Source organism: Nyctibius grandis, chromosome 4 (assembly GCF_013368605.1).
Source record: "Nyctibius grandis isolate bNycGra1 chromosome 4, bNycGra1.pri, whole genome shotgun sequence".
In the NCBI taxonomy this organism is placed as follows: domain Eukaryota; kingdom Metazoa; phylum Chordata; class Aves; order Nyctibiiformes; family Nyctibiidae; genus Nyctibius; species Nyctibius grandis.
The window spans coordinates 68739615-68766477 of record NC_090661.1 but is presented as its reverse complement, the minus strand read 5'-3'; the positions used below and the strand labels follow the sequence as shown (position 1 = coordinate 68766477).

General features: G+C 44.9%; 1 protein-coding gene across 2 annotated transcripts in view; it reads right to left on the bottom strand.

Moving 5' to 3' along the window:
* Window positions 1-5473: 5473 nt before the first annotated feature.
* The window catches only part of SLC35F4 (solute carrier family 35 member F4), a 132537-nt gene continuing 111147 nt past the window's right edge, over window positions 5474-26863 (bottom strand). The window contains exons 3-8 of one of the 2 annotated variants that reach the window (XM_068399539.1): window positions 23804-24101; window positions 15615-15834; window positions 10657-10782; window positions 9258-9450; window positions 6574-6663; window positions 5474-5715 (exon numbers count right to left, since the gene is read on the bottom strand). In XM_068399539.1, coding sequence (XP_068255640.1) covers window positions 5474-5715; window positions 6574-6663; window positions 9258-9450; window positions 10657-10782; window positions 15615-15834; window positions 23804-24101 — 1169 coding nt within the window. The remainder of the gene's footprint in view (window positions 5716-6573; window positions 6664-9257; window positions 9451-10656; window positions 10783-15614; window positions 15835-23803; window positions 24102-26863) is intronic. The other variant, XM_068399540.1, reaches the window with a different exon arrangement.

Genomic DNA, 26863 nt, shown 5'->3' with positions numbered 1-26863 from the left:
CGTACAGTGATGTAGGGAAGGGGATTGCAAAGGGACAGATGTACCTGAGGTTGACATATCTCCAAGCACTTCATCTCTCAGTGAAGAGATGCTCCTCCTTGCATTTAAAGGTGATGCAGTATCCTTCTGCTGATTCATGAGTGCCAGGTCCTACCTCCCCTGCTGCAGTACAGCTCTGCTACACGTGCCCAAGGACGTTAGTCTGACAGCACTGCCCAGCACCTTGATGCTGCATCAGTTAAGGACCATATCTCCCAGCAAATCCCTAAGATCTCAGCATCTGTGTACTTTGGAGCTGCGCTTTGATCTCCAAGTGCCTTTACTTTGTAAAGCAAAGAGGGACAAGAGCGGCGGCTGTGGATTTGGGGTGGGGGGAGGAAGGCAGACAGCAAAAAGATGCCCTTCCTGCAGCTCGCTGGGGCAATCCAAGAGCAAGTTTGGGGTTGAACTGGGTCCCAGAAGGGCCCAATGGTACTGGAAGAGGCTCCCAAGCATTATTACTTGCAGTTGCTGTGCAGTCCCTGGACCATGGCTGTGCAGGGTGTTGTGTGGATGCTGGGGGGTTGCTGGGTGAGCTGTGCATGTGCAGCAGTGGAGATCGTGGTTATCAGCATCGTTTTGACCTGCTCAGCTCTAGAGTGAGCAGTGACAGCTCCTGCTCCGGCACAAGTAACCCTGCGTTAACCCCCTCGCTGAAACCTGCCTTTAACACCAGCCCATGGCATTTAGAGGGGGGAAGAATGGGTTGAGGTATGCCAGAGCTCCAGGCTGGCTTCATCACTGCCCTTCTGGTGACATGAAGCTCATCCTTTTCTTTACCCAGGGGGTTATTTAGTGCAGCCTTTCATCTGTATTTAAGGTCCAGTTTGATTCCCAGGTGCTGTGCTGTAGAAACGTGGGGCTGGAAGGAGCTTTGGTCCCATACATTGCTGTTAGGGACAGCACGTCGTCTCTCCCAGGAGAGGTGGAAGCTCATTACACCTTTCTCCCACCTCACTTATTGCCTGAAACCCTCCACCAAATTCAGCTGGAACCTATAAGTGATACTGATCTTGTCAGAATTGGATTTTCCAGCAAACTTATTGTAGTTCAAATGAAATCATTGACCCCTAAGTGCTCTGATGCCCTTGTTTTAAGGAAGGTGCCAGGAAAAGCTCAAGGGTAGGGCAGTGCTGTGACTTGGGGCAGGGTGTTTTCCCACGGAGGAGCAGAGTTTGTTACTCACCCGCACATGGAGCAAAGGGTGAACCAAGGGGAGGATTGGGCACGGGGCACCAAACATCCAACTGTACAGCAGATTGCCTCTGCCTTAAAACTTCTCTTTAAAAATGAGTTTTAAATTACAAAAAACACAGGCCCAGGAGGAGATGGAAAGTGGTTGGCACTGATTTTTGCCACAATAATGCCTGGACTTCATGCAAATCTCTGGTGAGTAACATAGAAAGAACCATAACGATGCAAATAGCAACAAAGAGAGGAAAATAATCCATCACCGTTTCACTGGCTGGATTAGTCGTACACACTGGTGCAACTAATAGATCCTGTTATTTCACATCTGTAAAGTTAAGAAATATGGCTTGTTCCTCCCTCTGCTGCTTAACGGGGATGTTCATCTTATCCCAGACAACGCTGAGGACACTGATGGTGCTGAGATAACGTTGTCCACGGTGCCTGGTCGCACGGAGAAGGCGCGCACAGGCAGTGATGCTCGAGGCGGGTTATTCGCAGCACGTTTTGTTTTCCTTCCAGAGAGCCGAGCCCTGGTGTGGAGGAGAATCTGATAATGCAGCTGCAGGATCAAAACCAGTGTTTTCCTTGGGGTGCGAACTAGATGCTGCAACTGAAATGAAACCCTCACGTTGCTGGAGATGCTAGAAGGGCTCATCAGAGGCTCCCGCAGCGGCAGAAGTAAAGCCACATCTGGTTGGTCACTCGATGGGCAATGGTTTGCGTTCCTCTGATGGACCATCAATGCTGTCGTGCAAAATAGCCTCTGTTTATTGTCTGATTTCTTGGGTTTAATGGATTTTCTCCAGCTGAAAGGCTGATCTGTGCTCCAGGGAAAACAGTTAATGAGAAGGTCAAAGTGCAGGCTGGGCAGTGGGTGAGCGAGGGGGCCTTGAGGAATTGCTGAGCAGGACGAGAACCCCTGGAAAGCATCTGGGCACGATGCAGCCGAGGGATTAGGTACCTGCTCACTTCAGGGAATCCAGGGCACTTGTGGATACAGTGGTGGACATTGCCTAGAGCTGATGGTGGGGGAAGGCTGCAGGAGCAAACCCCTCCTGCCCACCTGCAGCAGCAAAGTAGGGGGAGCGAAGCGGTGGTAGAGAGGGGACAGCCTTCCTCAGCCCTGGGGCAACCCTCAGCTCTGTTTGCTCTACAGGCAGCAATGGGGGATGATGCTTGCTCCCAGCAGAAAGCTTGGGTTGGGTTAGGCAGCATCTGTTAAGCCTGGTCTGAGGTGGAAGGTGGCTGCTGGGCTCAGAGCTGCACGTCTTTTCCTCCCTGTAGAAACGCAAGGGTGATCGCTGGTCCCTGGGGATGGGACATGCACAGGGTCTGCTCATAGAGAGCAACAGGCTGGCACAGTAACACACTGTACCCCACCATGAAACATCTCAAGTAGGGAAAAACTGACTCAAACATGGGGATTTCACGTGATTTTTCCCTGCCGAATACTCAATGAGGTTCCTTAAAGGCTCCAGTCCTGGGCCTGAAGATGCTTGCCAAAACATCCTCATCAATGCCTGCTAAAACGTAATTTTTGTTCTTCCCATGTGTTCAGTTTGGCAGGAGCTAAAATTTCAGCAAAACACATCTCTCCAACTATCTAGTAATGCAAATGAATAGATCAGCTCCAAAATCAACTCAGGGTGGTGCCCAAGCTGCCATGTGCTGTCTGCTCTCAGCCGTATGGTCCCATTAGTATCTCCTGTTCAATGTAATTAACTGTTTTAGGGTATTTTAAATGTCTAGCTCCTTTAGAAAGCAGCAGACAAGGAGCTGAGCCCATCTTCTCAAATGCTAGAAGAGACTTTTAAGATATGTGTGTGTGTGTGTGTGTGTATATATATGTGTGTGTACGTACAAACCTTACACCTCTGGGTTTGGTGCAAAGGGGATGGTTGTTTGGGTTGGTTTCTACAGCATGTGTGATGAAAGAGCACAAGTTTGGGTTTTTGTGTTTTGTTTTGTTTTTTTAATATATGTAAGTATTTTGTTAGCTCTGCTGGTTGCAAGGAACAGTTTAGACATGAGTGTTAAAAAAAATCAAATAGAAGAGAGTCAAAAAGGTGCTTTTGTTATTATTTCACAGAATCACAGAACCAATGAGGTTGGAAGAGACCTCTGGGATCATCGAGTCCAACCATTGCCCTGACACCACCATGTCAACTAGACCATGGCACTAAGTGCCATGTCCAGTCTTTTCTTAAACACCTCCAGAGATGGTGACTCCACCACCTCCCTGGGCAGCCCCTTCCAATGTCTAATGACCCTTGCTGAGAAGAAATGCTTCCTAATGTCCAACCTGAACCTCCCCTGGCGAAGCTTGGGGCTGTGTCCTCTTGTCCTATCGCTAGTTGCCTGGGAGAAGAGGCCGACTCCCACTCCACTACAACCTCCCTTCAGGTAGTTGTAGACTGCAATAAGGTCACCCCTGAGCCTCCTCTTCTCCAGGCTAAACGACCCCAGCTCCCTCAGCCATTCCTCATAGGTCATCATACCCTCCAGACCCTTCACCAGCTTGGTTGCCCTCCTCATTCGCTTACATGAATTCATTTACATGAACTGCTTTGTTCACGCAGTATTAAGCCATGGGGACAGGCTGGCTGCCTGCCACCCTCCAGCCCCATCGCTGCCGCCTCTGCTCCTGGGACCAGCGATGCCCCCCCAGGGCTCACACGGGACCCCCGCACACACCAGTGCGTCATGAGGGGTTGGGTCAGACGCGCCAGCCAAGACGCGCTTGCAGAGAGGTCAGTGTGCAATCGGCCCCAATATAAATCACAGCTTGGTGCTGGGTAACAAATACGGTTGTTGCTGTCTCATATAACTGGTGTTATTAATAACAAACGCTTCCTTTCTCTAATACTTCTTTTTTTTCCTGGCAGAAATACCATCAAAAAACCCCTACTAGCTGCTAATCAAACTCACAAACTGGGCAGGCCAGTAGAGCTCAGAAATCTGTGACACTTTCCAGTTGTTTCTATTCTTCCTCAAAAAAAAAAAAAAAAAGGGAAGAAAATGCTTATCTGTATCCCAAGTGCTCTCAGACATCATCTTGCATGGTCAATCCTAGAAATGCTGTAAGAGAAAACATCCAGCCTAAATTACACAGCGACAGGCTTAGGGAAGGAACTGGGTAGGTTGGTTGGTTGGTTTTTGGCTTTTGAAAGGCTTTTCCACGGTGGAGGTTAAGAAAAAATATTTGTTTGGCCCAAAGCTCTAGAAAATAGGACCTGACATTTCCCAGGGACGCTGGGGTGTTCAGTCTCTAATGAGAAGCTTGTTGTTCAGCTGGGAGTACAGCTTTTCTGGGAGAAAGAGATAAATAAGTCTATTTTTTGCTTTACTGAAAGCACTCAAAATGCAGTGTCACTGCTGTTGGAAGGGGCACAGCTCAGCGTGGCTCTGGGAGGGATGTGGGGCTGGCACTGGAGCCGGGTGCCTTTCAGGGGGGCGAAGCTATGGGTGGTTTCAGGCTTACAGGATGTTTGCAGCTACGTGGGCACAGGCTGGAGCAGACCATGGGTGTCATGACTGGGGTCAGTTCTTTACATCAGTACTGAGCTGTGGATTTCTGCTGGCTGCATGTGCAATATGCAACGGAGAGGAGACAAGCTCACAGCGCTGCATCTCTGGGCTAACAGCACTGCAGCACGTCCAGGTTGTGGGTGAAGTAGCTTTCATTGCATATTTCACAATGATGTAACTTAATGAAAAATTGATGTTTTGCACGTCATGGAATTTTTATTCTGATAATAATTCCTAATATCAACGTGAACATCGGCTTCCTTCAGAAATGAATTCTCAAAAATGCTGGGAGAAGTTTGAAGTGGCTTTCTGAAACCACAGCCTCACCAAAAGGTCGCTTTATGTTGAAGGGAAGTCAACATGTTCGATTTTGAGATTTAGCTGGAAATAACCAAGATTTGTATCCTTGAAAATGGCTCTACTTTTACCACCAAAAGGATATGAATGATGCAGATTTGGTGTCCATTATTTTAAACCCGTCAGTTCAATAAGACACAAGCTTAAATGTTTTTTATTACAAAACATTTTATTGTAGTTATTTACACCCATTCCTTGATAAGTGTATAAATGTAAACATTTATTATAGATGTATTTCTCTTATCTTACAGTTCATCTCCAGTTCAGAGTAAATGTCATTTTTAAGCATACAAGTAGTGAGGAAATTTAAGCTATATTCACAGAATATACATCTGCGTGCAGTTCAAGTCCACCAGCCCTAAGCTAGTGGTATAGACACTGTCCCATTAGCTCTACTTCTGCTTCTCGTGTGGACGCTGGAGTCTGTGATGTCGTCGGCGTGATCCTCACTTTTCTTCTCCTTCAAGCTGTTGATGAACCTCAAGGTTATTTCATCCCATTCTTCAGGGAGCAGCATCAGCAGAAACCCAATGCAAATGATGATGGTGGCTCCCAACCTCACGATGCTGAAGATCATTTTGTGCTTCAACAGATCCACAGCTAGGAAGAAGAAACAACAATGCTGTCAGAACTGCAGCAGGATGAACTACAGCATCAGAGCAGCCTGGCACACCTCTGTAACCTGCGTGGTGCACTCTGGCTGTGACACTGGCCTCGTCGTTCTTGGTCCTCTAGTGACCAGAGAACAGCTTTGGCCTGAGAGTGTGGTACTGGAAGTGCCATGTCTCCTCACCACCTTCATGCAGGCTCTGAGGAAGCCTTGTAGGGCCAGTCTAGCCTCAAGGCTTCCATTTCTGCTCTGAGAGGGAAGGTACTTTATGGTCACTCTTTATCTACAGCAGGTTGTATCAGCATAATGTTTCCTTGGGGTGCATGGACCAGTGATGGGCAGAGAGCAGCATGCAGGTCAGAAAGCTGGAGCCGATGCCTCCAGGCCTGGCCTCCCAACTCCACAATCTGCAGCAACAGCACATCTGAGCCCTTCAGCAGCCTCTTACAGGTACTGACTGTTTTGCAGCTCTGACCTGCATCCCCCTAAAAATAGATGTTTCTTTAATAACATACTTGGATATGTAGAGTGGTGAGGATAACGGGGTGGAGGAGGAGACTGGAAGAGCAGAGACGGGCTGTTCAAGAAGACAGGACTTTGGAGTAAACTTACACACACACACCCTGCCCTGTACAGATACATCCCGTCACTCCCAGAGAAAGGAGGCAAGAAAAAATGGCTTTTACCAACTGAAACACCCACCATCACCAAGAGCATCCGTGGAAGCTGAAGGAGACCGAACGGCTTTTGAAATATGTGGCAGCAGATTTTTGACTAGACAATAAGCTGCTCCTGCTGCCTGCACGCCCGTGTGCTTATCTCTCCACCAACAACCTCGGTACTTGTACCTGCATTTCCAGGGACACTGAGCACTGTGCCGATAGAGATCAGAATGGGGTATGTCAGCACGACGCCAACGTTAACCAGAATATTGAAAGCTGGGGAAAAACAGAGGAAAATAATACATGATTATGGGGAAAAGCACTAGAGTGAGACTTTTCTCCTCCACCTTGACCCTACAAGCATGATATTGGCACACCACAATGAGGTAGGTGTCACAAAGTGATTGATATTTTTTTTTCCATATATAAGTGTAAAATGAGGGGAAGTTCTGCATGGGGAGAGGGAGGGCTGTAAGTCCTTTCACAAACAGTAATACTAAGGTTATCATATTCCTATTTCCCAGCTTTGTCCAAGCTTTAATCAGATACTGGCAACCTAGTTTTGCTGCCATAAACCATCATGGCTCCTCCTACCAGAAGGATGGTGATCCCAGCTTCCCCTCTTGGCTGAGGCTGTGTGTGCTTGTCTTAGTAGGACATTTCACCGACGAAAGGCCCCACACACCTCTAGCTGGACCACACGTGAAAGGTGATAGCAGCAGGAACTCATACTCTAAAGGACACTAAATACAATTAGCCGATGAAGTTAACTGCAGAGTAAGCAGACTGGAGCGAGACCATGGTCTCGCTGCCATGTTGAAGGCAAGATGAAAGCTGCCAGAAGTACAAATGTTCAACACCTTTAATTTATGGGTTGGGATTTTTTTTATATGACAGCATTCCCAGCCAGGTCCAATTTCTTTGAGAGATCAAAAACAAACTGCAAAAACTTCGCTTTCGTACCATTCCCTAGGGTGCTCTCCCAGCTCTTCCAGCCAGGGGCTGTTTCCCAAGCATTCTCCTGGAGAAAGTGGCTGCTTGTGGCTTGGACGGGCATATACTTCACTGGGTAAAAAACAGGCTGGAGGGCCGGGCCCAAAGAGTTGTGGTGAATGGAGTTAAATCCAGTTGGCGGCTGGTCACAGTTCGTGTTCCCCAGGGCTCAGTGTTGGAGCCAGTTCTCTTTAATGTCTTTATCAATGATCTGGACGAGGGGATCAAGTGCACCCTCAGTAAGTTTGCAGATGACGCCACGTTGGGTGGGAGTGTTGATCTGTTTGAGGGTAGGAAGGCCCTACAGAGGGATCTGGAAAGGCTGGGTTGATGGGCCGAGGCCAACTGTATGAGATTCAACAAGGCCAAGTGTCAGGTCCTGCACTTGGGGCACAACAACCCCATGCAATGCTACAGGCTGGGGGAAGAATAGCTGGGAAGCTGCCTGGTGGAAAAGGACCTGGGGATGTTGGTCAGTGGCCGGCTGAATATGAGCCAGCAGTGTGCCCATGCAGCCACGAAGGCCAACAGCATCCTGGCTTCTATCAGAAATAGTGTGGCCAGCAGGACCAGGGAAGTGATTGTCCCTTTGTGCTCGGCCCTGGTGAGGCTGCACCTTGAATACTGTGTTCAGTTTTGGGCCCCTCACTACAAGAAAGACATTGAGGTGCTGGAGTGAGTCCAAAGAAGGGCAACGGAGATGGTGAAGGGTCTGGAGTACAAGTGTGATGAGGAACAGCTGAAGGAACTGGGGGTGTTTAGCCTGGAGAACAGGAGGCTCAGGGGAGACCTTATCTCTCTCTACAACTACCTGAAAGGAAGGTGTAGCGAGGTGGGTGTTGGTCTCTTTTCCCAAGTAACAAGTGACGGGACAAGAGGATACAGCCTCAAGTTGGGGAGGTTCACATTGCGTATTAGGAAACATTTCTTCACCGAAAGGGTTGTCAAGCATTGGAACAGGCTGCCCAGGGAAGTGGTGGAGTCACCATCCCTGAAGGTATTCAAAAGATGAGTAGATGTAGTGCTGAGGGACATGGGTTAGTGGTGGGCTTGGTAGTGCTGGGTTAATGGTTGGACTCGATGATCTTGAAGGTCATTTCCAGCCTAAATGGTTCTATGATTCAATGTCTCAGGACGGCTGTGTGGATGGGCTATGCACCAGGCAATAACATCCTCTTTGTTTCCATTTAATATACTTATAGTAGAGACAAAAGCCTCTTCAATTATGAAATAATAGAGACTTTAGTGAAGGAAAAGATGTTGTTACATCTGGAAATTAAAACATCCCTGGGCTGAATCCAAGAGAGATTCTGCCTGGCTAGAGGACAGCAACTGTGGCTTTGAAGAGAGAGAGCACTGTGGAAGAGCAGAGGGGAAGTGAAGACCACAGGAGAAAAGACAGCACCAGTCTTCACAGGCTAATGCAAAGGTGTGTGAGCTCTGCCCGGAGCCCTGCAGCACCCACAGAAATGTGCCCCAGTGCTGTGGGTCTCCGTGTCAGTGCACACACACCCCACAGAGCACGCCAGGAACTACTGGGTACATGCAGCCCTTTGAAATTGGACTTAGAGCAATCCAGCTTTGTCAGAGACGGGGAAATACCAATGAAACTACGGTAGGGATGCAAAGATGATGTGAAGTGGATAATTAGCATCAAGTTTATTTGCTGCTGTTAACATTAGTGTTAAGGCTTCCTATAAGAAATATGAATCATTTCTCAAGGAGTACCAGTTTGCACTGGGATCAGGTTCTGTCTGTGAGAGAGCTCTGCTGTTTAAGGGGAGGGAATTGTTTGTGTCTGAGGCTCATTTTGCATTGAGGTGGGGTGGGGGGGAGGAGAAGAGCTAGAAAAATGAGTGAACGTTTTTATCACGTACCTAACCAGAGGCCAGCTACTCCACACAGGTAACCCCAGGGCACAGCAGAGAAGGGGGACCAGTACTCCACTTTTGTAAAATACAATATGATTGGGGTAACAGAGATGAAAATTAAATTGAAGAAGCCCAGGGTAGAAACAAAATGAGCCGCTTCCCCGAAGTTCGCACTTCCAAGAAACATTTTGAACAAAACCTGCAAAGGAGAGGAGAGTGTTTTAGTCTCACGCCTGTCGTGGGAAGCAAAGTCCTCCTGCACAGAGTCCTCCCCTCCCTTGGGGAGAGGGGGGCATGGTGACAGCCCCGACCAGGACAGCGTGCCACAACCTGGCCCTTTCCTACAGAACTTTTGCAAGGGGAACTTTGTTCTGATTTCTGACCTTTCCTGCGTTTTAGCACAGAGGGGGATACCATGGGGACAGTTGAGTCTGTACAACAAAGCTTAATACAAAATGCCACAAGGAGCAAGTGTGACTAAGAACCCAAGGACAACACCATTCGTGCAATGAAGTTACAGGATTCGGGCTGTGCTTGGCACTGTTAGGATTTGTGAGGGGATGGCCTAGCCTGGAGGGACTCGCTTCAGATTCACAGGCAGCCCAAGCCTCATGGAGGGTTTGTCCTGCACGAGCCTAAATTCATGCACTTTGAGTGACTTGTGAATGGTCACAACAAATTTATCAGGGAGACAAGCAATTTATCAGTGAGACAAGCAAAGTCTAAAGCTGGGAGGCAACTTCTCATTCCCTTACAACTAAGTCCAAACTTCTGCTCCTCTTCATACACACTTCACCCTCCCTGAGCTGACAATAAATACAGCCACGCTTAGCCCAACCTGTTTTGAACTCAGACACACCCCTGCCCTCTTCATCCCTCATCTTCAAGAGGAGCCACTACTTTCAAGCAGGAGGGCAAAGCCCTGTGTGTCTCGAACGCGTCGCCTGCCCCAGGCACTCGCAGGGGCTCCAAGCCCAGCACGAGCGCAGAATACACAAGACAGCTGCAGTGCAGACCAGGGCTGAGCCGTCCATCCCCGCTCGGGGAGAGCAGCAGTACCTGCATTCAGGCTCTCCTCCCTGCTGCACATAGGAAGCCCCTTCAAAACAGTGTCGATAAAGTGCAGTGGCAGGAAATGATTAAACATGATCCTTGCGGCATAGTAATGGAGATTTCATTAAAGGCTCATAAAGCAAAGTCATTCTGAATATTTGGCAGCTAACAACTAATTACCCTCATAGTAGATTTCTTGACATCATGACATTGCCTGGTCACTATATGAATGATGCAGGAGGGATAAATAAAATAAAACATTTATTTTTATAGTGATTTGCTTTGTACTCGAGCATTTTTTAACATCTGATGTTAAAGAATATAAGAATACTAATAAGCGGTTATGACCTACCTTATACAATGCAGACGTAGAGGCTGATCCAACAGCATATGCTACCCCGATAATTGAATCACCCTGGAAACCATCTGCATATGCCATCATTACGATTCCTGTGATTGCCATTATTGCTGCAACTATCTGCACAGACAAAGCAAAGCGATGTAAAGCTCAGCGCAATTTCATTACACGGAAAAAGATTATCACTCTGTGGGGTTTTAATGAGTGTCACAAGCTACTTTCTCTGACTTGAAGCTTTCTTGCTTTCCCTTAAATAGGGAAGATTATGTACAGTTGGGAGAGATGTAAAACATAATGAAAGTGCACGCACTGATAGTGATATGGATCCATTGCAAATTCTCATGGAACCTACTGACAGAACATCCATCATTAAGTATTTTCTAAGCTAAACATCCATATGACTCCAAGAGCAAGAAATTTTAAGACATTATGCTCTACTATACAACAAAACTATTTAGCAAAGCCACCAATTTGACTTGAAATGCAAACATGTAGATGGCTGACCTTCCTGGACATCAGTCCAGGAGAATGACCCCTGTATTGTGGAATAACTATGTATCACTGGGAGCTCTTCCAGGCTGCTCCAGCTGTGCATCTTATTTCCTAACAGCCCTGCCAGCTTTCTTGGACAGCCATGACCAAATTTCTTTATGAAGCCTCTACCTTTATGCTTAGGGTTTTGGCTTCATTTGAAAATGCCAGACAAAGCTTCTAAGGAGCTTCAAAGAAAAAGAACAGAAATAATTAACTACATCATTGTATCTGAAATCCTGGGTCTTGACTCCAAGGAACTTAAGGAAGGATCCCAACATGTTTTATTCTTGAAAAACTTCCCCTTTCTATCTAATTGCCCTTAGCAGGTAAGTACAGAGTCTGAATTTCAAAGACACTGAATATCTAGCTTCTGTGGACTGCAGAGGAAAATATGTTTCCTCAGACCTGTGGAAAATCACAGCCCCATTTCTAAAAGATTTTAAAAAAATATTAGTATGATGGTAAACACATTATCATTATAAAAAGCTCTGGTACAATTCCAACCACTACCAACGCGAGATGGACGCTTGCTTCCTGAAAAACCTCATTAAACTTAATTAAAGAAATATTTACTGCCAGACAAACCTCAGCTTCACACCACAGACTTCAAAGGCATCTTGATCAAATCATGTACCCTTTTGCAGAGAAGCCTGACTTTCAGATCTCATATAGGCTTACCAAGAGTCCCAGAAACCCCTCTGATACTCATGTCGAGCAGGTGTGAGCAAGACTGAGGCAATAAGCACAAAAACCCCACAGAACAATTTCAACAGAGCCAGTTAGTAGAGTAAAACCATGGGGGACACAGGGACACATGCCTGGCTCAGGTAAAGGTATCCATACACGGGACACAACAGGGAACCAAGAATCAAGTCCCAGAGTGGAGCCAATCTCTGAGACTAGAGGTAAAAATGTTATTGCTCCTAAATCCCATCAGTATGTAGACAAATATTGTTACTGGAGGACTCATCTGGGTGCAGCTTTAATTGAGTACTTCCCTCTCACCGTTAGCCTGTTTTACCAGTAGCTGAGGCACACAGGTATCTCCATCTCATTGCAGTCACAGTGCCAAAGGCAGAGTCACAAACCACAGTGCACGTCTATATCCCATCTTACTTCTATTTAAAATGTCCAAGCTCCAAGCTCCAGGTCAACAAAGCTGCCTAGCTGTCACCTAAACCTTAAGATACTGTTGATACCTCCAAATTCACCATGAAATGGCACTTGAAAGCCAGGTGCCCCAACTTATTGACAAGGGCTAGAGTCACATACGTACTCACAGTCTCTCAGGTGTAACGCAATGGTTTGATGAACTCTGGAAGGGCTTTAGGAAGAGGGGACCAGATGACTTCCCTCCCCTCCTTCCCAGAATAACACATCCCAGCAGTCAGGCCATCCTGGGAGGAAGGCTTGAGTCCCTTCATCCAGAGGAGGGACATGGAACCAAGACTGCCAGCTCTGGACATGGGGCTCTCACTGGCAAGCTGCTGAGGAGGACAGGGGAGCACCTGGTGTTTTCCAGTGCCTAAATGGGAATCTGGCCTTCACTCCTTAAGTGAGTTGGTGTACTGGAAGACACCACCCTCTGCTGCTCACCCTGCTGAAAAGTTGGGCACATCTGGCACAGGACACACATACCATCACCCAAGATGCAGCAATGCTTATTTTGACCCCTGAGCTTACATGTATCCAAGGATCTGTGAGCAAAACACAGTTAAATTCTCTTAGAAGAATGAGTTTCGGTCCCATTCAGCAGTAACGGTCCCTACAGAGCTCCCCCCTCCTAGCTTTGGTTTAGTGAGTAGTTCATTAGTAATCTAATTGCGTAATGCTGCTGTTCTCCTTACAGCTTATCCTAGGATACAACTACCACGAAAGTCCAGCCTTGAAGCAAGGCAGAATTACACCCAGGGCCTCTCAGACATCAGCACGGTCCCTCCTACCCGTTCCCAGAAGCCCCCCTTGCCCTGCTGCACTGCCTGGCTGGTTTCATCTCAGGCTGCACTACGCGTCTTGCCTCACGCATAAATTCAGATGTAGCATTTCAGCTGTCAGCTGGAATATTTCAGCTGTAATATTTCAAGCAATGCCTCCCACAAGGCAAAACAGAAAAGTCCAATGTAGTTATTCCTTCTTTCAAAGGGAAAGGATCGAGATTTAACTCTTAGTGCACTCACCGCTCAGACCCAGCAAGTGAGTCTGTTCCTTGTATTAGAGCAAATGAGTAGATCCATCATCCCCCATAGGAGATTCTTCCTATTGGGAAAAACATTTTCCCAGTCTGACTACAGCAAATTCAGAGAGACAGTTTCCTAATTTAATCAAATATTTAGAAAGCCGAGCACTTTTTTTCCCCGGAAATGATGGACACATATGGAGCATCATCTCACGAGACATTAGATAAATAAGAGGTGACACTGGAAAACAGCGAGAACATTATTTAAGTTTCATGTTCAAAGCTCTTCCTGCAAATTATCCACCACTGCCTTATCGCAGTTGACCTCTGCCTACCAATTGTCATGTGTTTGCTTCAGAAACCTGAGAGCACATCCTGCAGGCTTCTGTATGCTGACAAGAAGCAGCAAAGCCATAGTGAAGCAAAGGTGGTTGTTGTAGTTGACAGCTTGTTAAACAAGGCTTTTAATTAACAGAAGAGGGCAGTAAGTTTCTTTTGGAGCCTCTTAGGTAAGGAATGAAATTAGCCTGCCTCTGTTTTTCTTTTTCTTTTTTTCCCCTGAAAGAGAGCATGGCCAACCAACATTTTACTCAGGAGCATTTTTTTTCCATAGGGAGCACAGCAGTCAATGAGGTGCTGTAGTAACGAAACTGGCCTCCAGACTACAGCCAACCTTTTGTGGGGGAAAAATGTACCCAAACCACTCCGCACCTACCTAATAAGCATTAATTCACTTCACAGATGAAACGCAACCAAGGGCTCAAACATGCCAACATTTAAGCATTACAGTGAGGGTGGTGAGACACTGACCCAGGTTGCCCAGAGAAGCTGTGGCTGCCCCCTCCCTGGAAGTGTTCAAGGCCAGGTTGGATGGGGCTTGGAGCAACCTGGTCTGGTGGAAGGTGTCCCTGACCGTGGCAGGGGGGTTGGAACTGGATGATCTTTAAGGTCCCTTCCAACCCAAACCATTCTATGATGATTCTATGTGGCTAAATCTAAGCAACACAAACCAACGGAACTACTCAAAATAGGTGAAGTCTTTTAAATATTTGTGCTTGCTCTGAGCCAAAGCTGTCTGGACTTCCATAAGTCCCAGTGTAACATGGATACATTATTAATTTGTGAGATGTTCAGAAATGTCCAAGCAAAGAAGACTACGGTGCAGGCACGGAATGTGCTATGTTTCCTTGTGCAGGGCAGTAGATACTCAAGGTACCTACGGTCTACCTGCACTACTTCTGTAGGTGAATAGCTGTACAGTCATTGCTGTATATGTCCTTCTCATACGAATACTCTTTCTCCAGAAGAACACTCGGATGAGTGTCTTGATCCACCACGCTTTCCATGGAACTTAAATCCAATTGCTGGTGGCCCCTTCTGGTCACAGGCATCCCACCTGGCCCCAGCCAGTCCCTGATGAAGTTCAAGGCTCTTGATAGTTCAGTCAATCAGGATTGTACCCAACATGACCATTAGGCCTCGAGCCATTTCAGTGGGGGAATCTGCATCAGCAGAAGAGGCAGAAAGCCTAGGTACTCCTTAGCCAAGGTATAAAGTCAACAGTTTAAATTGCTGTAGATTAGGAGATTTACATATGTAGAATTACAGGAAACATGCTTGCTCTCCCTCAGATCCAGGCACACATCATTTTGCTCAAGTTTTTTTTTCTTTTTGCAGGGTCCATATTACTGCCAGTGAGTCCTATAAAACCTTAGTGCAAAATACACCTTCATGCAAAACAGCTGCTGTTCCTTTCAAACCAAATTTGGCACATGCACATGTATATGCATGTGTAAAAAGTAATAGGGTGGCATAAGAAAAACACATTACACATTGAAAACAGCTGTCTTCCCAAACAAGGAATAAAATTGCTTTGGTTAGAACCTAAGCATTCATCACTAAGTTTAAAATAAAATTAATTGACTGTACTTCAGCACTGTAACCCAAGACAGAATAGGTTTCTATGAAACTGGAAGTCCTCCTATTCTAATTCATCAAACACTTAGCTGTAATAGCTTCTTGAAATTCCCACATTGAATTACCTCTGGAGTCTGAGATCTCTAACTGATCTTCAGGCTTAGGTTTGCATCATAAAATTAAATGAGAAATGGTTTCATGGTATATATATATATATATATATACACACACCATAATGTGGCAGTATTATGGCAGCACAATAAGCTTATGGATTTAAGGGCAATTATGAAAACAAGAGAGAGTTGAAAATCAGGCACGTCATTACCCTTGCTCCCATGAACCTGTCTTTCAGCACAATCCAAGAAAGCAAGAAGACAAAAGCTTTGTTACAACAGAATAGGGCAGAGACGTCTGTGGCTGTCAGCTTCTTTAAAGCCAGTAAATACAGGTAGTTAGTCAAAGTCCACAGAATAGAAAAGGGAGCAGTCCTTTTAAGAAAGAGTTTCAGCGTCAGACCATCTTCACCAAAAATCCGACTGCATTCCCTAGGAAAAGAAAAGAGTTTAAAGCTCAGCTAGGATTTTCCTTAGCATTCACTCCAGCACAACAAACATTCATTAGACTTTTATCACATTCAATTAAGTGCTTTTCCTAACGACTCCGCACACCCATAAGAATCTATCGTTTAATTCACATAGAGAAAATAAGCTACAATCTTCTTAAAACAGCAATTTCGCAAATAGAAAAGAAGTAACTTACCTGGAATAATCACACTCTACACAACAATAATCCCAGGGACTCACACACAGAAATGAAGGTTATCTATAATGCACTGACAGTTCTCAGACTCTGTCTTCGAGGCCATGAACAGAGGGATTATAACTGCTACTTTTTCTCTGTAGCTTGACAATTTTTTCTTGCTTTGCTCCAAAACCTGTTTTTATTCTTATTGAAATATATTCTCACGTATGGCCAAGTAAGCTTTAAGAATTGTCTAAAGATACTCAAAAATACTGCCAGACACATCACCATGGTTGGAAAATGAGTCACCAGTCAGTGGGACTGAGCCAGTCTAACAAGAGTGTAAGAAAAAGAAGGAAAGCGGAGGGAAGGGTATTCAACAACTTAATTTTATTATACAGTGAAAAGTTGTGTTCGCTTAGAGACATTTTTTGTGGATTAAATTGCAAACAAAATCTCCAGCTTCCCAAACACAGTGTCACACACAACTTAAGTGAGCTGTGTGCTTCTCAGCATTTCAGGAAAGGGAAGGATCAGCTCAGCAGACACTGCTTTTGGGGACAGCACTCCTGTGCAAAGTGGTACCCGCATGGGCTAAGGGGAGACCGAGGGCTCAGGCATGCAGCTTGATTAAAGGCACATCACTGCACCTCTCCTGAAACATCTCTACCTTTCCCAAATTGGGAAGACCATTTTTTAGCAACTCCACTGTCTGAATTCTTGGTTAAAGGTATTCCTCAAGATATTCCCAGTACGCTTCATTTCTTGACATGGCAGGTGCTCTGACCAAGCTGGTGAAGGGTCTGGAGGGTCTGACCTAGGAGGAACGTCTGAGGGAGCTGGGGTCGTTTAGCCTGGAGAAGAGTAGGCTCAGAGGTGACCTTATTGCAGTCTACAACTACCTGAAGGGAGGTTGTAGTGAAGTGGGAGTCGGCCTCTTCTCCCAGGCAACTAGTGATAGGACAAGAGGACTTAGCCTCAAGTTTTGCCAGGGGAGGTTCAGGTTGGACATTAGGAAGAATTTCTTCTCAGAAAGGGTCATTAGCCATTGGAATGGGCTACCCAGGGAGGTGGTGGAGTCACCATCTCTGGATGTGTTTAAAAAAAGACTGGACATGGCACTTAGTGCCATGGTCTAGTTGACATGGTGGTGTCAGGGCAACGGTTGGACTCAATGATCCCAGAGGTCTCTTCCAACCTGATTGATTCTGTGATTCTGTGATTCTGTCTATGTAAAACAGGAGAGGTCCCACAAGCGAGTGCTTCATACAACCAAAACACCAATGGAGTGAACCAAGGTACCATCAATCTGCAACACATCTTTATGAGGCAACATTAAGGGACTAATCTAAATGCCACGAGGCCTCGGGGCCCCGAAGTATTCACAGTCAAATATGGCTGTGTTTGGAAGATTGCTAAAACACTAATTATGTAGAACTAATTAGTAAATTCAAAGATTGCACTGCAATGTGAAGTCAAAAACATTTCTTATTTGGGGGGTGGTGGTGGCGGTGCAATAATTATTCTGATTTGGCTTTGCCTTTAAAGACAGAATAGTTTCCATGTCTCCTGAACAACTGCTATAATTCTGGGGAATTCTGCCATTAAAAATATTGCAGTTTTTTAGTATTAAGAATGGAAACCATAACTCTCATTTCAAGGAAAGTAGAATAGTATCTATGTAATACATGAGATCAGCTATGTCTTAACCTAAATGATTCTATAATTCTACTTAACAACCATTCATTCCCTGCTGCCACTAAAATGACCTGGGGTACAAAGCAGTCATTTCTGGTAATAATAAATTCCTTTCTCAAACCCTGTGCCAGGGTGTCCAACAAGTTAACACTCAGGCAGGCGGATCTGCTAATTACCTCCTTCACTCTAGTTGACCTCGACGTTCTCAGAAGTCAGTCTGTTCTCCAAAGATCAGAACAGAAATGCTACGCACAGAAAGAGAATAGCTAGTGGTGTGCATCATTTATCTGAGAGGCAAAGCAAATACTCACTGAAGCAAATAAATTAATGCTTAAGTTTGACTGTAGGCTTTTGTATCACTGATTTCAACAGGAGTTAGAGGTGATGAGTTTCCTTGTGTGAGAACGGACTCACTGGTAGGACACACCTGAATGTTCACTGACACACAGATATAGCAGTTGACATTTAAAAGACGTTTTTCTCCCCTTGAGACTTAGGTGGATGCAGAGGGTGATTCTGAGCTCAGACTACATCTCACTTCAAGACAGGTGGTCTCTGACCTGGATGCACCATGGCTGTGTCACCATTACATGACACCAGAGCCAGGATGCCCCATCCCCTGGCAAGAACAGATCTGCATTGTGAACTGCAGACCTGCACGGAGCCTGCTCTCTCCAACCCAGTGCGAATTCTGCCATGGGTTTTGATGCACGATTGGATCGTTACATGGTTGTACATCCAACCTGTCTCAGAAGCTGTCAGGATGTGTCTTACAAGAAACAAGCCGGTGCTGTGTTAAAACAAGAGAGAAAGGTGCTTGGGCTGCTCACAGAAATGCAGGGCACAGCTAAGTACCCCAGTGTTATGCTGATAGCGTACAAAGGCAACAGCAAAACCATCCAAGCACGTCACTCTGGTGGAGTCTGCAAGGCAGCAGGAAAAGCTATTCTACAAATGTGCCATGGGAAATTATACCTCTGTCATCCATCGTGGTCCCCCACTGCCACGGAGGTGCTGGGAATAAGCCCGGCGCTTCTTGTCCTCCATCCATGGGGCAGGTGGGTGGCTTTCAAAGCCAAAAAGGCAGGGGGGGGAGTTGCCAGAATGGGTCAGGTTTTGTTGTCCTGCGGATCTCTGGGATGTCTGCACACAGACTCAGAGCAGAGTCGGGATGCAGTCTGCAGTGCCCTGACTGTGAACCCTCGGAAGGAGGAAGCCTCAGCAATGATTATATTATTCTGGGTTGGATTCTGTGGGCTGGTCAACTATCTGGGAGAGGCAGTTGTGGCAACGCTGCAAATGTCACTTATCTCTGAGTTCCCAGAAGCAGTGGGAGGGACGAGCACAGGTTCACAGCTAGGAAAAGAAATCTGGAAACACTTTACAGGCCCCGAGCAATGGACTGTTTAAGCAGATGGAAGAGCCTCCATCACACGCAGCAGCATACAATGACCAGACAAAACAGGGGCCAGTGGTTCCTCACCTTTCAATTAAAAATAAACAGCAAAGACTTGTGACAGGGTTGTGCTGAGTGAGACAGAGACCTGATGAATTCACCTTTGTGCCTAGAAGAACTCCATGAATAATGCTCAGCGAGTGAGGAGATAGGAAAAGTACTTTATTTTCTCAGTCATGGCTACAGTACATTGCCTCGGGCTTTGTGAGGGCTGGCTGCTCAGTGGTTAACCCAGCCTCTTTGGCATGCAACTAAAATTAAACTTGCAGGAGTCATCATGACATGACAGTGATTAAAACCCCGGGCTCAGGAGAGACAGCTCCATGGATCCCTCCCCATACAGATAGTATCCGTAGGCTGTTGGCTTAAAGGCAGAGACATATCTAAGGGTAGCTGACCCTGAAACTATGACACAAACTATTTCCAAATGCACAAGAAGTCTATTTAAAACCTGCCCTCTAACATAAATAGCTCTTTTTATTTGCAGGTAGCCCTCAGCCATCAGCTCTGGGCAGCGTGCCATGCTCTCAGGAATTACAGCACCTCGGGCAGTCATGTAGCTCTGCCTCTGGCACCCACTAAATAGCTTGCGTCGCCTCTTAGTTATTCTGATGGCAGCCCCTGCAGAAGAATGGGTTTATTCACCCCTGACGAACAGTAGCCTCTGGAGTGTAATGCAGCAGCTGGTTTTAAAACAGCTCACAGAAAAAAGGCAGAGCTAACAGACACTACCTGGGGTAACGTGAATACGGCGAATGTAATTACATCACCCGGATTAAAACTTGGCAAGGCCACCAGTGACATTACGGTAGTAAGAAGCACCGCGGGACCTTTTGTGAGCACAAGTTGTTACTATGTCATTTGGTCCTTCTAGCTAAATGATGGCATCTGCTGCAATAAAATACCTTCCAGCTCCATTTCAGGAGACGGACACCAAACAGAGTAATGGTGGTTAAGCAACTGGTGAATTGTTTTCCAAGAGTGATCGAGTTCTTGTTTTGCTTCTCGTCTGAGCATTAAGAAAGAGCCTGGCCAGCTGCATTTGTCTGCTCAAGACCTGGAGCAAAAGGAAAGGGAATAGCGTGTGAACCTCTCACATAAGCTGTGACTGGCTCAGGGGGCAGCACTATGGGAATACTGCTGTCCCCCAACAAGGAATGTCCCCCAACAGGGACACCCTGTTTTGTGCTGCTGGTCTCCCTCCCTACCGCTGAGTCATTTCGAGTAGGAGCAGCTTCAGGCAACAGAGATCCTCGTCTCTCCTTTGAAAACACCCTTGCAGTGAAGACCCAAAATTTGCAGTGCTATTCCAGAAGTGGCTGGGGAAGCTGGGCTGAGCTACTGCTGCAACACAGATGTATAAATTTGTAGGTGACAAACTTGCAGATGACAGATGACAGCAAGTATCAGCTACTTATGACTCTGTTTTTACTTCAAGTGATACTCACATCTTATTACCCTTCTTGCTGGAAAACCAGCTCTTCCCAACATGTTTGTCTTTCATTAAACCTGCACCTACCTACATTCTTCCCAGCCAGTGCCTCAAGGCTGCATAGCACCTGGTAGGACCAACTTCAAAATTTATTGACATTGAAAATATTATCCACCTATTTCAAATTAAAACTCTATTAGGATCCTGTGTCAAGTTTGTGGAGCGTCTTCTGCTGTGGTAAATACTGGCAGGGTTAGATTTCCTATTGCTGAGCTTACTGAGCTACATATCATTTTATTCAGCACTAATGCAAGGAGATTCAAGCTCTTTATGTGGGACATACCTTTTATCTACAATACTGAGGGGATACCAAGAGCTGTGTCTTCTGCATCAAGACAACCAAGATGCTCTACTGAAATGCAGCAGGGAGGTAATAACCTTGAGTTAGTTGCTAAAACCACAACATTTAATCTCTAAACTAAAGCATGAAAGGTAAGAGATACACAGTTTACAATCTCAAAGATTATAAACCTTCCAAGAAAGCCAATCTAGAGCTGAAGATTGAGACTCCTATCCTTCCAAGTGGGATTCCTTAAAGTAGCAGTGGCTCTGTACAGCTTTGCCAGCCCGGGGCAGCACTCTGAAAGTCACTCGCATGATCACTGATCTCTGCCGAGACATCATAGACACTGTTTGTTCTGATCCACCAGGAATATCTGCTGGACAAAATGTCATATGTCTTTAAGGCGTCTAGTGAGTAACTACATCCTCGAGAAACATAAAGACAAATCACCTCTGGACTCTGAGGTAGGCCTGGAATCGCTAGAGGATGGGCTTTACTGACAAGGATCAGCTACTCCACAGAAGTAAAACCAGCAAATGAAGCAACAAGAAATCTTACAAAACGTAAGAAAAAACCCTGTAACAGGAAGAGTATCAAGAACACAAATCAAACAATTTTACAAACAATTGATCTAGCTTTGAAAAGAACCCTATTCTGAGTAGGAGGCTGAGTTAAATGACCTCCAAAGATCCTTTCCAAACTAAACCAGTCTATAACTCTCTGAATTTAAAAACTACAAATGATGCTTTTCAATTCTTTAAATCATCAGAAAATCAAACACTCATCCTGAAGAGATGTCCATTCCCATACCCAAACTGAAAGAGTTTCGCTTGTCAAGTCATAACCCGGCACAGACCAAGGAGTTGGTCCCATGATAAAGTCAGTATTTACCTGCAGTTACCTCCTCCCTGGGATGTGAGTTCCTGATATATCTGGAATAGGATATGCTCTGGGAAGGTGCCCATCAGCTCTAACACCGGTCTCCTGCTTCCACACATTCACAAATCTACTTCACATCTCCGTGCGTGCAGAAATTCCCCCAGGCATGTAAGCACGTGTCCTCAACTTTAAAAGCTCAACTCCTAACAGCTTGGGAAATGTATCAATTATTGAAGCATACTTATATTATGCATTGCCACAAACGTTTTGCCCCAAATTTTGCTCTGATGGATATATAATCAACCAACTAACTGCAGAGGATCTGTCTGCAGGGATATTTATTCTCACCTTCTTCCTTATCTGCTGGGCATTTGTTATTACTTTACCCCATACCCAGAAGCCAAGCTGACACTGTTAATGTTCTCACAAACACTCCAGCAAGAATCTGAATGAAGGCATCATTAACGTACAAAGCACTAGGGTTTTCAGAGAAGCAGTTAATTAAGTGCAACTGTTCAATTTCAGTCACGCTGATTTGACAGAAGTAATTATTTAGGGCCAAGTTACATCCCAGATCCTGGCAAAAGCAGCCGAGGGAAGAATTTGGCCCTGCTAAACTCCAGCCTGACAGTCACAAATTGAATTCCCTGTGTGCTCAGTGACAGCTGTGCTGAACCCTCTGTCAGCGGGAACAAGGTGTGGGCCACACGCTGGTTAATACCTTGCAGAACAGACAATTCTGCTGAAGTCAATAAGATTTGTTTTCAAAGCAAGTCTGCACTGGAGTAACAGAATTGGCTCCCAGCTCAAAATTACCCTGTGAATTTCTTCCCTATCTCTTGGCAAGCTGAATTTAGTTCTATCCTTTAAAGCAGCTTCTACATCACTGTCAGATCTGTAGAATAACGGAAGCGGAGGAGGAACTGCCAAATGAATTGTCCCAGAACGTGGTGGTACTTCCAAGCCCTGAGGACAGGTTAGATACGGCTTTCTTAAGAACTGGCTAGGATGAAGCTAAGCCAGCTTGGTCCTGCCGCAGTGGTGGTTGGATCCGATGATCTCTTTGGGTTCCCCTCTAACCTTGTACTTCTATGGTTTCACGGTGGCCGCTGAAGATGGATTTATAAATTTCCACTGCTGCAGACTAATGTTATAGTTAGTACTATGGACTCCTTTGCACCTGAGGTTGAGAATTCAATTACAACATGCAGCCATGTGGTGTAAGGAAAGGCTGGAGTCAGAGGGATGTCTTCCCTCAGCTCTCGCAACACAAAGGTTGTGAGGTATTTCCACATGGAAATACTTGATGGCAGTATGGGACACAGCCTTCACATCATTTCCTCAGGATGACAGCCACTCAGCTATGCCAACTTACCCCTCGGAGCTACAGGGGGAGGAAAACCAAGTCTGCAACCTGCTTTAAGACCTAACCCACACAAAAGAGAGCAGAGAGGGCTACTAGGATGCTCCTCCTCCATGCTATGGTCCAGCAGGAGGAGGAAGGGCAGTGTTCATCCTGCTATACTTGCTGAGCATAGAGAGTAAGACATGGTCTTCCCCATGAAACCATCTCCTCAACTTTGAGCATTTTTCGTCTCAACTATGTGTTGTTTTGGTTGCACTTTACACTACTGTCCTATCATAAATGGACCGGGACAGATTAATTAATGGCCTGATCCAGACAAGAACACAAAATACAGAGATATTAGATAATACAATAGCAAGATTATAAGCAAATTACTGATCTTTTCAACTCAGTAAAAAACCCCTCTAACAATCAATTATCCATTTATTCAACCATATATCACTCATCTGTTAGTCTTCTGTAAGCTATTTATGAATGAGATTTTCTGCAGCATGACCTTTGCTCTGCCTTCCGACACCATGGGTCAAACTGAGAAGAGCAGTGATCTCAGTCCACAGAAATCAAGTTGTTTAAAGGGATATTGCCACGATAAAGCCTACCTGAATTTTTTTATTGGAGACTGCTTTTCCTGCGTAGTTGCAAGGTGCCCAGAATAATAAATGGGAAAAACCATAATGTTCCAGTTTGTTGAGAACCAAGTCATGAAAAAAGGACAGTCAAAGGTCTCATACGTGATTTTGACAAACTGCGTGGTCCCGACCCAGGAGGAAGAGACTGACAAAATGATCAGAAATCTCCAGATAAGCTTGAGAAATGTGGATGTGCAAGACTGGCATCGTGTCTGTCCTTCAGCTTCTTGGCTGCTGCTCTCTGTATGCGTTTGTGTTCCTTCTTCTCCTGGAAAAAAAAAAATAGAAAAAGAACAGAGTTATACACACAACGAATGCATGCAAACCAATTCTTGCCTTCTCCCTATAATTCCTCTATGCCCCACAAACACTGAAATCCCACACGGAAATACTTCAGCGATACCGTCTCTGTCATATCAAGGGGATAGGAACAAACTACAGACACAATACCGAGGCCTGAGGTAACAGCATTACGGTTAAGCCGTTGCCACTGTTTGCTTTATCAGCCCTTCTTTCCTTCTGTCAGCCAAACCTCTAGAATAGAGCTACATCCCTTGGAACCAATTACATTATAAAGTCAATTACTCTGTGTGTGTGCAACATAAAAGCTATCTGAGCCTGTACATCTGAAGCCAGGAACAAGTTCTTATTGTTCAAGATTTGAACTCAAGAATCATTTTATTTGCAAGCTGGGAGGGGAAAAAGAAGCAGTTTGGTGGTTTTATATACCCAAGCAGAAAAAGGCTTTTGTCAGTCAGGTTAGTGTGTTTACATTTTTGAAGTTAAAGAAGGGAACTGGACAAAACTGAAGCTTGGCTTGCCTAGAAATAAACCTCTACACATAAACATGGGGGAATCGGAAAGTTGTCATTTCTCATCTTTGTACACTACTTTTCAGATCTAATCTGCAGACCACTGCAGATTTCCTAACACTAGTGTAGAGAATTTAATCTTACTGACTGGTGACTTGCTCTCCAGACACATCTTCCACAGATGCAACCCATGAACCCTACTTTAATTTCACAGACCCCAGCTGAAAACAACGGATTGAACTGGGCTGGATACCGAGCATCACTACCACTGTTGCCCCACGAGCTCATGTGGCAACACTGAGCTCCAACCATTTACCCCATTAGACCATATCACATCGGTTTGATAGAATAAGTTTCTTCTAAAAATCTTGACCTGCAGCTATTCTTAACTATTACTATCAATTATCAGTCGCATCAACACGTGATGTGATATACATAAGAAACAATATAATTGCTGATGTTAACAGGAGCTACAGATCGACTGCAGTGAGAGCAAACGCTGTCCTACATTCAACTTAAATGTGACAAAGTTTCCCTTTCAGACTCAGGTTTACTTTCCTTTTGTATTACTGTTTCAGCTACAGCCATAAAGCAATGTCAAACTGAGGTTCCAAGTTATTACATTAGACCAACATAACATCTAAAAAAACGATTCATCACAGCAGGGAGTGCATTTGCAATCAAGAATTTTCCTAACCAGGACATGGAGCTTTTTGTAATTGTAATTGTATGCTGTATTTTCTTCCTAAAAATAACTATTATTCAGTGGCTTCATTGTTTAGTGGTGAATCAAGAATTTCAATAAAATTACAGGTTTATTAAAAACATGCAGAGAATAATCAGACACAGCTCTGAAAAGGCAAGCATCATTTTAGTGTACTCTTTGGCTGCTGAGAGAAAATAGATATTTTTATGGTACTAATAATGACTGACATCTTCGATTAAAAGGTAAATTACAGTTTATTTGCAAGTTAGAATGGCTTGAAAGAATATATTATGTAACATCCACTTGCAGGTTTTCCTGCTAAGCAAAACTACGATGCAATTAGTCCTTCTTCAGCTAACAGTTAAAGTAATCATACAATGATGAAGACTAAAGCACCGTTATCCATGCTTTCTTTTTTTCAATTACCAAATAACTATGTAATTGCTGTTACTATGCGTGACACTACCATTAGCATTTGACTTGGATTTTCCAGTTCCAGGTTTGAATGTTAAGGAAAGGCACAGAAATATACATTTGTTGCAAGTCCTACCTTCGATTAAAAGACCTATGGAAGTTTTAGCCCGATTAAATACTCAGTGGGGAGTTTTCCTAAGTGCTTAATGGAAGGATTCATCCCATGCAATGCAGTTAGCAAATAATTGTGTATTCAGACTAAACATGTTGTCTAGGGCCCCTTTACATTTAATGATAATGGACAGGCATGGTGAGAAGGTAGTTGATTTCATGCTCACATATCTAAGCCCACTGGAGGCGCTTATCTCTGCCTAGACTAGATATTTACATTTAATTTAAATGAAACTGAGATGGATCCCCAACCAAAGTGACATAGTAGCTTGTTGCTTTCAAAATCTATGGGATGTGCACACCTAAATCTTGGCCAAAGAATCAAAAAGACAAGATAGTAAATATCTTTAAAAATAATTACAGAGCTTGAACTCAAAGACACATGGTGAGCAGGCACACAATTCATACTAAATAGGTTCAAGGATTTCCAAGTCATGAAGCTGGTGCTGGATTGAGCTAGAAAATAGCACTTGTATTCAGATACCGAATGACATGCTAATGAGGAGAAAACAAATTGATCAGCCAAAGGGGTTGGTAGATAGCACTTTACAATTAGCAAGGTGGTAGAAATATTTGGTATCTCTGTTTAGTTTGGTCTGAAACAAACCAACAGACTTACCCTGTCAAGAGCACCGAAACAATCTTCAGAACTCAACAAGGATCACACGACAGGGAAAGAATGCGGATGACACTGCGAGTGACACATGGAGATGACACTGGCCAATGGCGAACTGTGTTGAAAGGCAGCTAGCAGAAATACCCCCACACAGTCCTTTTGTCTATAATATAATCCTTGCTTGTGATGTCTCTGTGACAAGATGGTAACAGAAAAGCCTTTTGCTTTTGTTTTTCAGAAGAGTGAGATGAAGAAAAACAAAACCTACAGATTTTCTTCTGAACTCTTTTGACTATTTGGCAACTACACCC